Source organism: Montipora foliosa, chromosome 9 (genome assembly GCF_036669935.1).
Source record: "Montipora foliosa isolate CH-2021 chromosome 9, ASM3666993v2, whole genome shotgun sequence".
Classification (NCBI taxonomy): Eukaryota; Metazoa; Cnidaria; class Anthozoa; order Scleractinia; family Acroporidae; genus Montipora; species Montipora foliosa.
Genome location: NC_090877.1, coordinates 31,210,238 through 31,223,181, shown reverse-complemented (window position 1 = coordinate 31,223,181; position 12,944 = coordinate 31,210,238). Strand labels below are relative to the sequence as shown.

Genomic DNA, 12,944 nt, shown 5'->3' with positions numbered 1-12,944 from the left:
TTTCAAAATGTTGATCTTTCTCTGCGGAAAAACTGTAGTAAGCCACCTTAATGTCTTTCATGTATAGTTGTGAGGAATATGGTTAGTTCTGATTTTTAAGGAGTCTTGCTGTTTTCAGATAGTTAAAAAGTCAGCTTACAGGCCTAGTGGCCCATCAGGCCAGAGCGTATCCCCGGTTTCTGTAGCACGAAGCGACTAGGAGTATTTCTACTCCTTCTGGATGGGATGCTAGTCCATCACAGGGTTACCCCCAGCATTAAATTCGCCGGTACCCATTTATACACCTGGGTGGAGAGAGGCACCGTGAGAGCGCACTAACCATGAGGCCACCGTGCCTCCCCAAAGAGAGTTAAGTTGTGTGATTAAGACGAGAGGGTTAATTGCGTTCGACGGAAAGGAGAACGCAAGCCTAATTTCGTTTTTGCGTCCTGTGTCTTTCGAGTTGGTGTGCCTGTGTACGAGTATGCAGAATTTTTTTCGAGATTGCTGTAAGGCCCCCCGCTTGATTTTTGCAGGGGCATGTGTCGGCCGGGAAACTGGTGCGAACTTATGACGACATCTGACCTCGTTTTCGCTCTCGTTTTAGGATATTTTTATATTCATTGTAATGCGCATTTGATAATTTCTGTATGGATTTATGCGCAATGGAAGTATTAAATTAAATTAAATTAAGTTAAATTAAACTACGTCACATTCTCGTTACATGTGATAAGACATGTGGTGAACATGTGAGCAGGCCATGTGAGCTCGTCTTCACGCTACAGTCGCCGTAGGCCTCGCCATTTTGTGCTCTCAGCGTTGGATTTTGGTGAGTTTAAACGCTTGGACTGTAGCATTTATCGAAATTTGAGGGAATTGTCTTTGTTTATTTTATATGCTAAAGAACACGACTTTGAATCGCCATGGCTTTCAGGATGTTAACCGTGGGAACAGCTATATTTTGATTGCATTTGTTGACTAGTTACAGTCGCGACAGATACATGCATTGTACATGTAGCTCTTTATCCGGTCGAATACTGTTTGAAATCGGGGAAAAGTACTCTGAAGGCAAGATCCATAAGGGTGAGGTTGAACCAAGGAACGGCAACTTATGTAAATATTGCCTACTTCATTCATCAGGGATGATACTTGAATCAGTTGCAAGGAGTTTGTTTACTCTGACGATAAACGAGCAGACGATTGCAAATGTTTGGTTTTGTCTGTGCCGCTTCCAGCCGAGAATAATGTATTTAAATATACTTTTACAAATTAGCTTTTACGCTTAAACATGTGCAGTTAATGTGAGAACATTTAGCACGAAATTTGAAGGGTAAAAATTGTGAGCCTACGGAAACTGGCGCTGTCACGCAACGTATGAACAAATCGCAGTTTGTACAGGGGACCACTTAGCTGGAATCGGACTTTGACATTATAATTGCCAACGAGTCAGGCCTTCTGAAGACAGAAGGCCTGGCGAGGCGGCAGCTTATAGAGCCGCGAGAAGATTTTTAGGCGGACGAAATCTCAGAAGCGCTTCAAATTTGAGTGTAATGTAGACCAAAGCGATGAAATGTTGACCGTAGCGATAACCAATGAGAGTTAAGCACGAGTACGCCGCGTGATGTTTGCAGCCGCCAGATCACGCAAGCTTGGCTCGTTGGCACTTTAGCGACAGCTATAACTAGTATATATGTCTGTAAAACCTTCGTTGCCGATCAGTTTAGCAATAGACCGGGGTTGAAAGTCAGGTGGTGAAATCATTTATTTTAGGTATATACATTGTATATTTACGTGACGGCGTCGAACGCACTCTCATAATCTTTGATTACTACTAGTTAGACTACTTATTATGTGACAAGGTAGTGTTAACAAGGTGGCAAATCCGAGAACTCTCAAACAAACAAACAGAAAAGTGAAAATGCAAATAAGAAACACCCAATAAAACAATGTAAATACTCTTTTTGGCTACATGGAATCTAATGGTGTCAAAACTGAAAGACCTACATGTACCGAGCTGGACTTGCCTCTTTTCCAACTGTGATTCATATTTGGTCATGCTAGAGTAAATAACCTGGGATCGAAAAAGACACTTCTGAATTCCAATAACCCAGAGCCATTATGTCTTGTTTACATTTTACCTAGTAACGTTCAATGACTATGTCTGTAAACTCAGGGTAGCTAAATGCTTTGTCAGTTTTGCTGCATGCTTTAGGAAAAGAAACCACTTCTCCTGAAACAATATGCTCTTTCAAGGAACATTTCAGTAATTGCTGCTTTGTGGGATGCAGTTCAATATGATTAATAGCATTTGTCTTTAAATAGCTACTCGCCATGAGAGTTAAATTTACGAATCCTGGACCTGAATAACAATTCAAATGAGCCACTCTCCAAAAATCTGAATCTAACGCTGGTAGCGTGTTTTACTTTGAGTAGTATGACAGCCCCTCTAACCTGGCTTTTACTCTGTATTGCAACAGCAGCGTCTATTTTTGTTTAATGCTTTGTTTTCATCACCCTTTAACCACATAAATTACTGCTTTAATTGCAGAATTCACGTTTTCTAACTCGAAAGCCTCTGAGCCACTTTGACCACTACCCACACTACCCCATATTATTTACCCATACCCCTTATCATTTAAATATTTTTTCCGAAAAAGTGTATTTCCCATAGCCTATTTGATGTAATAGGTGCGAATAAATCTTGTTGTTGTTGTTGTTGTTGTTGTACATTCACTTAATCCTCCGCGTAACGGTCGGGCATCAGATACTTAAGTACACAGGAGATACGATAAGGGAACGGTAGCGTGTAAAAGATTTGGCCACAGAGGTTTAACTTATTCATTTGAATAAATTGATTTAATATAATTTAATACATTTAAATTTTGCAGGCTCTTTTTGATGTAGATGAGGTATACACCCTGGAACAAAGGATTCATCATGATGAGGGTAATGAAGTGACAGTTGAAATGAAAAATTCCAAGAAAAGGAAAAAGTTAAGGACAAAGTCGCAAGTTGAAAATCAACAGCCTTCTGAAATAGTTGACGTAATTAGTGACTCTCTGTCAACATTTATGTCACCTACTGGAAATGGTAATTCCGCAGATCTTGATTTGTGTGCTGGAACGGAATTGAGTAGAATTAGCACAGTCGGAAACTCGTCACAGGAATGTCCAGTTGATCAACTCCTCACTTGTAATCAGTCGGGTAAAGAAAGTACAACTTCATGCCAACGCGAACGGTCTGTAATACATACTTCAGATAAAGATGTTGCGTTTTCAGACTGTTCGATTAATGATCCTTCATTGGAAGTTACTGACGATGAATCTTTTCGAACTTCTGCTCAATCTTTGAGTATCGCTTTGCGAGCTTCTGCAAGTGGTGTTGACGATAACGTACTATCAGTGACTGGAGTAAGACGTACTAAACAGTGTGAAACAGTGTTAGGTGAAAGTCACTGCATTATGGGTACCATTGTGGAAAGCGTTTCAAGTCCTTCATCAAATGCCGAGTTAGTTAAAGAGAAAAGAAGCAACGAAACACAAGGTGAGAACTTAACAGATGCTGACGATACTGATTACCATGCAGAAACTGATAACTGTCACAAAAGACCGTCGGAAGTAACAGATGTAGATTGCTGCTCATTCAGTAATGTCATCAAGACCGTGACTTCCGCCGATATTCCACCTTTCAATGGAGATGTGCTTGACAAACAGGAGAAAAGTCTTCAATTTGAAAGGAACCAGTCTCACTTACTTTCTGATGTCGCCGACGTGTTCAAGGATAATAAAAAAGTTGATTGTGATGTGAGCAAGCCGCTTGAAACTGCAAGACTGACAGCTGCGAAAGACGAGTCTATTGAAAAATCAGACAGAGAACGTTCATGCGATTTACAAAAAAGCAAAGGAGATGAAAAAAGTTCATTGGAAACGAAAGCACAGATGCATGAGATCGATTGCAAAGACCGTTGCCAGCTTAGCGGTCCCAAGGGTGACCGATCCCTCAACACAGATATCACGGCTAACTTCCTGAGTTTCTCGATTGTTTCCGCAAAGAAAGATGCTTCGATTTCATCAGAAGAAAAAGTAGGATTAGAAAGTATTGCTTTTGTTGATGATAAAAAACAAACGAGCAAAAAAGTTTCTCGTGGATCGCGTGATCATGCTGATCTCCCTCATGACGACGTGATGGATCATCCCGTTTTTCGTTCTCTGGAATTATGTGGAGGTATAAAGAGTAACGTCTCCAGTTTTGCTGTCTGTTTGGAACCTGCCGATGATGTTCGTAATGAAATAGGGAAAGGGCCCGACAGTCTACTGAAACAGACAATCAGTACACAATGCCCTAGGGTGAATGAAGATTCTGAGGAGGTTGTTTCCATAACCGAAGAATGTACTGTGAGTACACATTCACTCTACAGCTGCGAAGTAGAGATAGACGAAAATGACTTTAGGAATCGTAAATTTGGAGGGGAAAATGTCGAGCTTAGTTCAAGTGTGACTAGTAAGTCTGAAAATAAACGTCGAGACAATTTTCAGTCGGGGACGGCGTCCCACAGGCTGGAAATTACAAAAGAGCCAAGCGAAGTTGCGGAGACATCTTCAGAGTCAAAGAAAGATGAAACTTCCTTTAAACGAGGGGACCTGGGGAAGCCTTCCACTGATTCTTTTACATGTGCGAATAAAGATCAAGATATTGTGTCCTCTCCAACGGAGAAGAAAACAACACCATCATTTGACAGCATCGTTACTACGCCAGGAAAGATGACTGATTTAAAAGATGAATCTGTTACGTTGTTCTCTTTACGAAAGGGTGTCAGCATTAATCCGAAGGAGCAGACAGTTAGTTACGAAATATCATTTTCCGATAAGAGTAAGGAAGGGAATTGTGAAAACATTAATGCTGAGCCAGGGACTGGGGACAAAACGACCGATCAAAAACCATTTACAATGGATAACAAATCTAAAACATTCAGAGAGGACAACCAGAAAGAAGATGGCGAGATAAGCTCCGGAGAGGATGATACTCGACCCGTTGAAAACATTAAAAGAGAAGATAAAGAGGAAGGTGAACTATCCTCGTCTGAATCAGATGCAGAAACGTCGGCTGTGATACAGTGTGATGCAACGAAATATAAAGCCGTGCAAAGCAACAGTAAGTTGAAGATGAAGGACGAACGGCTTCTCCCAAGTGGACGGAATTCTTCTGGAGATGTGCCCAACAAATTCTCCAAGGACAGGACATCTATGTCTGAAAGTGTAAATTCCAGGAGTAAAGATTGTTCTCTAGGTGTCCAGAATCCTGATCTTCGAGTAATGCTGCGTGAGGGTCGTAAAAAGAGAGTTTCTTCGTCAGGTAAAAGTATTCGTTCAAAGGAAACAAAAAACGTTCGTTTTCAAAGTGAAGCGGAGAAGGCTGTGAAAAACAACGGCAACGTCAACAAGCACTGCTTGAATAGATCGCCTATTGAGGGACAGAGACGAGAAAAGGTTGAAAGCGCTCAAACATTCAGGAATTTAAAACAGTCTACTCGAGGACAAGGAAACAAGCTTTCTGGGAATTTCAAAGAACGTGGGAGTTTTAACAAGGAATCTTTTGGCGGGAAAGGAACAAGGAACTCTTTAGGTGAGGCGACAGAGAACAGAAACAATTCTTCGCAAGATAACAACATGAGATTAGAAAGGAGCCAACCAAAGCTTAAGATTGGAGATCGCAAACGAGGACCAAGCCCTCGTGAGACCGACAACAGGGAACATCCAAGCAAGTCTGAACCTCAGCAAGAGTCGAGGCGTAAGCAACCAGAGAAGGGGAAATCTCTTGGCCATGCAGCGGTTAATAAAAGAACTAAGAAAGGGACGCAACATTCAAGAGCTGTAAAACACTGTCAAGCAACGGTAAACGTTCACCATCAAAAAGCGACAGGAAATAAAACGGCCAGACGCGGAAGTAAGCAAACTGGTGAGACATCTGTAACACCTCTGTCGATAAACAATCTTGTGATAAGCGTTAGGAAAGGAAACGAAATGAAAAGGGAAAAAGAAAAGGAGAAAGGTAAGAAGGACAAGACAGCTTATCACAGCCAGCATGGTAAAGAGCAATCCAAGATTGTAAATTCGTCAAGAGGAAAAAATGGAGCAAACATTACTGGATCTGCCGATGTTGGTGGCCGTGATCTTTCAGGAAAAATTGAAGCAGCTCAATCAAAGAAAATACCAAGAGTTCCAGCAAAAAATGCTCGAACTAAGTCTCCTGTTGGCTCTAAAGTGAGATCAAAGCCTTACAATAGTGATAAGACGCGAATGGAGAACCCCAGGAAACGGAATAGGTCCGCAGAAAGCGCAGAGCCAAGGCAAAGCAAGAAATTACGAACAGACAAGAAAAGTGATTCGAAGGTAACCACTGACAATGAAATACCACAGTTGCCAATAAAAAGTGTCAAATATGACAATATAAAACTTAATGAAACATTTTGCAGCAAAATGGAGGATTCAGGAAATAAAATGGTCGGTGATAAACTCGAGGGAATTAAAAATTCAATTAAAAATGGGGAACTGAATGATCATGACAAAAGATCAAGTGATACCAACAGTATTCGAGCAAAACCAATTTTGTTTGGTCGGAATAAGTGTTTGATTTTTAAGCGTCGTCATGTCAATCAGTTGTTTGTTAGAGGAGACAATGTTGTCATGGTAGCTTATGCCCAATAAAGCACTATTTGACCAACTCGTATGGGTATTGTATTATCCAAGATCTTCCTCAAAAAGCATGAAACACTATAGATAATATAAGTTTTAGCTAATGCATTCATTGGTTCAATGGATGTCGGTTATCAGCCATTGTTCCTTCTTGCATTTCGCTTAACTTAAGGTTTTGAGCGGGAAGCAAAGTTTCATACATAGAAGATTATAAAACAAGTAAAGCTCAGTAAATTAAGCTTAATAAATTATTATACTTGCTCGTGTTTGATACGTAATTGGTTAAAGGCAATTCGGCGCCTTGCTTTCCAATAGCTAGATATCCCTTCATGTTCAACGGGTGCTCAATCAATAGGCTAGTTCGAATTGTGCAGCAACAAAAAGAACAGGGGAATAATTAGCATTTTGTTTTGTTCAAAACAAAGGAAAGTGCAAAATTTATTCCCCTGAACCTCGACTCTGTTCTTTTGTTGCTGCACAATAGACCATATTCGTATACTTAGTATGGGACTAGAACTAGCTTGCAATGGAGGATAGTGGGAGGAATCTTTTCAAGAGCAAATACTTCCAATACAGTCCAATACTGAGAATACGAATATAGTCTATTCGGAACTAGCCTATTGGATTGTTTAAGGACGGTGCCTACTAATTAAAGATATTTTTTCCCCGGTGTGTGATTATGCAAGAAATGTGAAATCCAAAAGGAAAATTGGGGGTAACCACGCGTTTTTCAAAGATAATGGATGAATAATATTTGTAAAAAGCTTTAAAATACAAAGCAACGTATGGCTTTCTTTCTCAAATTGAAGCTTAATTATCTCTCAAAAATGCATGGTTACCCCCAATTTTCTTTTTGGATACCAAGAGCACTTACTAAGATGTACTTTCTTCGGATAGTTTTAAACCGCGCAAAAATATCCCTGTATTAGTAAGCAGCACGGATAGGAAATCCGAGTATCTCGAGATGCGCAGAACGTATGCGCAATAACAATAGTAGGCAACGTCCTTAATATCCTTCTATCAGCTCAAAAACTGGAATGAATGTAAATACAAGTTTTCCGGAATGAAAGTTAAGAATATCATCCCAGTTAGCTAAACAACTTAAGCAGCTGAAAGTGTGAATGAATGAAATGAATTCAAAAGTACGCGCGGAGCACCATAGTTGAGAAAATATGGTAACCCATCAATGCGAGTAATTTGGTTTTATAGACATGACGTCATCGACCGTACGTCCGTCCACCCCTCCATGTGTCCAGTATCACGCCCGTTTACAGCATACATCTTTGATATATGGACATCCATGTTATGATCAATTGACACCTGTCAAAACAAGGTATCCGCTGCCCAGTATCACGTGACCATATCGCGGGCTTACCGAGGTCAGCTGCTTTTTTTTTTTTTGAACGCTGACCAGGTATTGGTTTTCAATTGGAATGGAGGCTCAACCCAGGTTAATTCACCTAAACGTTAACGAGGCTTCCTTTTTCGCGCGCTGTGGCACGACGGGGCTACACGGCCATACTATGCCAACTATAGTTCTTACACAGTCAACGCTTTTCGTGTTCAGATGGAAAAAGGTTTGGAAAATGTTTTCTTTCTGCATTTTTCGCTGGTTTCAATCCAGTTTGACATATTATGATAGCTGTGGTCCACACTGGCGGCTACGCAGTTATTCAAGTCAAGCATTGGAGGGACAGAAACTTAAGGCTGAGTGTTTATTTTTAATTTGCTTAGTTTGGCATATCTTTAGAAGCTCTGATAAGGTTGCATGATGCCTGGAGGACCTATGACTAGAACAGAAAGAGAACGCGGACAACGACAAAACAGAATACCAGTAAGAGCTCATAATTGGTGGAAGAAGTTACTCCACAAATTTACGGATGCGTTATTTCAAGTGGATGCGTATTTTAAAAAGTGGTTTAATCGTTTTTTTCTTTATGCAGGAATGAAACTCGAATTCTTAGTCTCAACTGGAATTAAATAACAATTATCTGTACTCTTTCGGACATAAAGAAAAAGTTGGTTTGTTTGTTTTGCTCTAAAATGCGAGCGAACAAGTGCTTTTCTAATCCGTTTGCCCAACTGGTTTTCGATGTGCCTCGACAGTGGCAAAAAGAAGTTGCCCTTGTTATAAACACGTAATCGCAATGAGTTCTCGTAACATTAGGGGGAAATTTCACTAGCTTGTGTTTTCAGAAGTTTGTTGAAAGCACCTAAAGTTAATTTAGTGTTGGAGCGGATCTTGTTTGAAGTTCGTGTTTTCTTGGTTGCATTGCCGTATTTGCCGATTCTTGTTCCAAGCCAAGCTGGCGTGTTTCAGTGAAATACATCAAAATGCGAATGACCTCGTTTTCAGAGATAAAAGTGGAATAAAGTACATCAGTAAAACTATTTTTTTGACCTTGAACTAAAAACGTCTCTAATTTTAACTTGATTCCTATTTGCTGGCCATTGACAGTTGACTCCGAAATGGCTTTTTTCCTTTTCCAATTGCTCGCTGAGGGTGTGCTTGTTTTCTTTTAAAACTCATGCGGTTCAAGAAAAATTCATTTCCAAACTGGTGAATTCCAAAGTAAACGTCACTCGAAAAACCGATATTCCACTCATCGCTTCGTGATTCCTGCGGTATCGGTCTTTAGCGTGAAATTTACCGTGGAATTCACCGGTTGGGCAATGAATTTTTATAAAGAAGAAAGGCCACCTCCTTTATTTTCCGTTTCGTGTCGTCCGACCGACCCAAATTTTTGGCATTTTCAAAACAACTAGACCCTCCGTGAGGGTACACTGGGTTGCCTGTGGTACGTGCACCGTTCCAGACAATTTTTTCAAGTTGGGGGGTCATTAAGACCATTTAAGGGGTCACCCAAAAGTCATACCAGCAGAGGCCCTTTGGCTCACAGGTTCTCACACGTTCGTACGACGAAAAAAATCTGTCCTTGCGTAATATGTAGCTCTAACAGTGCTCGATATTGTTTTGGTATTGTCTATCATTGTAGTGCCATGGTGACCAAAAACATATACGCCTTCGTAAAACAGAAGCATTGGACCGAAAATACTATTAACGCTAACAAATGCGAACTTAGCAAGGTACAGATTTTGTTAGCTTGCTTTATGCAAAAACAAATATTGATGCAAAAGTAAATAAATATTGATACACAGTTTTTAGAACGAGCAGAAGGAAGTTTCCAGGACGGTCGCTCGAGAATAACATGAAAACAACATTAATTTTGAACCGTGAATATAGAATATAAACAGTTACGATCAGCGACAAACATTTTGGGATATTTTTGCTACGTTCAATTTTGTTATTGTACGTTTTGGCTGCACAAATAAATCGCAAAATCGAAAGTGACATCGCCGGAGTTCAGCGGGCGCAGCGGGCAAGATACCGGGTTTTCGTAAGTTCCTTTTTCTGTCAAGTGTTATAAAGTTTGACAATAAATGAGCGAATTCAAAACAAAGATCACAATCGCCCACCATTGTTTCTGCAAAGTCAAAAATTTACTCTCCAAGACGAGGTTACTTATCACCAGGTAATTCCATCATTTTGGAAATAGCAGCTACTTTATTATTCACCGGCGTCACAATTTTTTGCTGATTTTGGGGCTCATTTTGTTGAAACTCGAGCACGCTTCCAACAGACCTGTTTACTTTCATGAAACCTTTCCCGCTTACAGAGTTATACTTAAAATATCCTCCCGTATCACGTTTCAACCTTAAGCTCGAAAATTCAATACACAACATGAGATAGAGGATATTACATGGCCGCGCGGGGATACGAATTTTATCTTCGAGTGCTGAAAGTATCTCTCACGAGTGAGCGAAGCGAACGAGTGAGAGATACTTTCTTTCTACTTGAAAAAGTGTTCACCAACCACTAAAACACGAATGTTGTGTAACATGAAACAAGATATGAAAGTTATGAAAAACAAATCATGATAATGTAAAATTTGCAATAAAAATGTTAATGTAGTAGAGAAGAATTATATTAAAGCACAAAAGCATCGTACAATGAAGAGGAAGCTCGCGTTTTATTGGCTAATCGTGTTCGTTACCATAACGACAGCTATATCCTCACATGTGAAAGATAAAAGTGATACGTTCACTGCGCGCGGTGAAGATATGATTTTTAGTCAAAGGAGAAATCCTGGTATTTCATCAGTATCTATATAATAAATTATAATTCACAAAGGCAGAAAATATCAAAGAATCCTTTTCCAGGGAAACATTTTGTTGAAACAAACAACATAAGATGCACTAAAACGCCATTCGCGTTGCAATGACTTTCCATTGCTGGTTAACGAGAATAACAAACTCACGAGGCAGAATGTATATTTATATCAGAAACCCATAAGGGTTGAAACGTGTAACGCGCGTTCACAGCTTCTGAATATTCAGTGCTAAGTACCATATTTGGAAACCCCTCCCTCTTGTTGTTCCAAATATGGAACTTAGCAAATTGAATATTCAGAAGCTTGTTTCCCAGCCCACAAGGGGCCGTTACACGTTTCAACCCTTATGGGTTTCTGTTTATATTTAATTAAGTTAGCACAACACAAAAACGCTAACCTCATTTTGACAAGAAAATGCTTTACTATTGCCATAAAAACTATCCAGTTAAGCTTGCATATCATAAAACATGATGAATTCATAAAGGCCACCTTTTCCAGCGAACAATTTTTTGAAACCAACAACATATTTGCTCTTAGAGGCGAAAACCTCTTCCTATTTCAGTGCGTGCGTGAAGGCAAGAAACTCAATCGTGTCAAATTACCATGTACTTCAGGTTCAAACCCTTTCCTGAAGAACATTTTCCTTGAATAACAAGAAAATGCTTTACTATTGCCATAAAAACTATCCAGCACACATATCATAAAACATGATGAATTCATAAAGGCCACCTTTTCCAGCGAACAATTTTTTGAAACAAACAGCATATTTGCTATTATTGCGTGCGTGAAGAGAAAAAACTCAATCGTGTCAAATATGCGCAATATTACAACAAACTAAAATTTCAGGATCAAACCGTTTCCATGAAGAACCTTTTCCTTGAATAATGAAGCACAAAATAGACGACAAGCTTTCTTTCAAATAATTCTTGGCTGTCACATTTCCAATTTTTTTTACCTGAAGACTGTGCAGAGTTGATCACAGATCCACTTGAGGTGTTCGATTCGTTCTCTGTCTTTGTTGCACCCATAAGTTACCGGAGAATTTTCCATCTGGTTTCAGTGTTCTACATAACAGCACACTTGGTAAATATTATTTTAGAAATTTAGCTTACTTTGATTTCTGCTCGACGGGCGACAGATTGTTGTCGAAGTCCATTACTCGTCGCTTTTGAGATTCCAGGTGTTGGTTCACCGCCTGCCTAATTTATCCAACTGACTTTCCATTATTGAGCTCCATAAGGGTATATTTTGTTTAAGGATCCACTAAAACGCGATTCGCCTTACATGACTTTCGACGCCATTGCAGGCTAAGTTAATGATTCTACTGTGTCCACCAGAGAAATCTACGCAGTTCCACTACCCTCTCGATCCTAAGAAAATACGCGCAGAAGGCTCTATGCACAAAGATACCACTTACCAGGGGAGTGACAGGGAAGACTTTTACCGACACGGAAGAAAAAAAAAATAACACCGAACAAATGCCATCGATTTTTAGACTGGGATTGCCATACGGCACCTCAGTAAAAAAAAAAAAAAACAAAACAAAAAAAAGCTAACGACGTTTTTAAGCCATTTTATGTAGCATGGGAGTTTCGGTGGTTGATCCTTTTCCCCACGCTGTCTTAATTTTGCAACAACCTTCACCAACTTTTTTGGGTTCATGTCTTGTTGTTTTCCTGGCTCCACGGCTATTATGCTGGGGTACCAGGGCTCCGATTCCGAGAATGCTTATGATTTGCTTATGATTCTTTTAAGGCTTTTTTTTTCAATCCGACCGACCAACCCCATATCATGAAACGCATTCGACGCGAAACGAAGAAGGCACTAAGAAAGGCACTCAGTAAAATGCAAATTTATCTATTATTGCTGATTTGGAGTCGAAAGACGACAAGCAGCGAAAAAATTCACTCGTGTTTTACTTACCGCTGGCGGTTTTATAATTCGTGCAACAAATAAACACAACCAGTGCATCCAGTTATTCTCATCTAAATGCAGCTTTTTCTTTAAAATATTCAAATAGGCATTTTAGAGCGAAGATGGTAAATGTGTTATCAACAAACGATGATGTGGTGGTCTCTAACATTTAAGCGACTCGTTAGAA

General features: G+C 39.8%; 1 protein-coding gene across 1 annotated transcript in view; it reads left to right on the top strand.

Annotated features, from left to right (window-relative positions):
- LOC137970849 (E3 ubiquitin-protein ligase RBBP6-like) overlaps window positions 1–6,743 on the top strand; it is an 11,315-nt gene extending 4,572 nt beyond the window's left edge. Inside the window, exon 3 of the mRNA XM_068817471.1 lies at window positions 2,868–6,743. Coding sequence (XP_068673572.1) covers window positions 2,868–6,683 — 3,816 coding nt within the window. The 3' untranslated portion in view covers window positions 6,684–6,743. The remainder of the gene's footprint in view (window positions 1–2,867) is intronic.
- The last annotated feature ends 6,201 nt before the right edge of the window (window positions 6,744–12,944 follow it).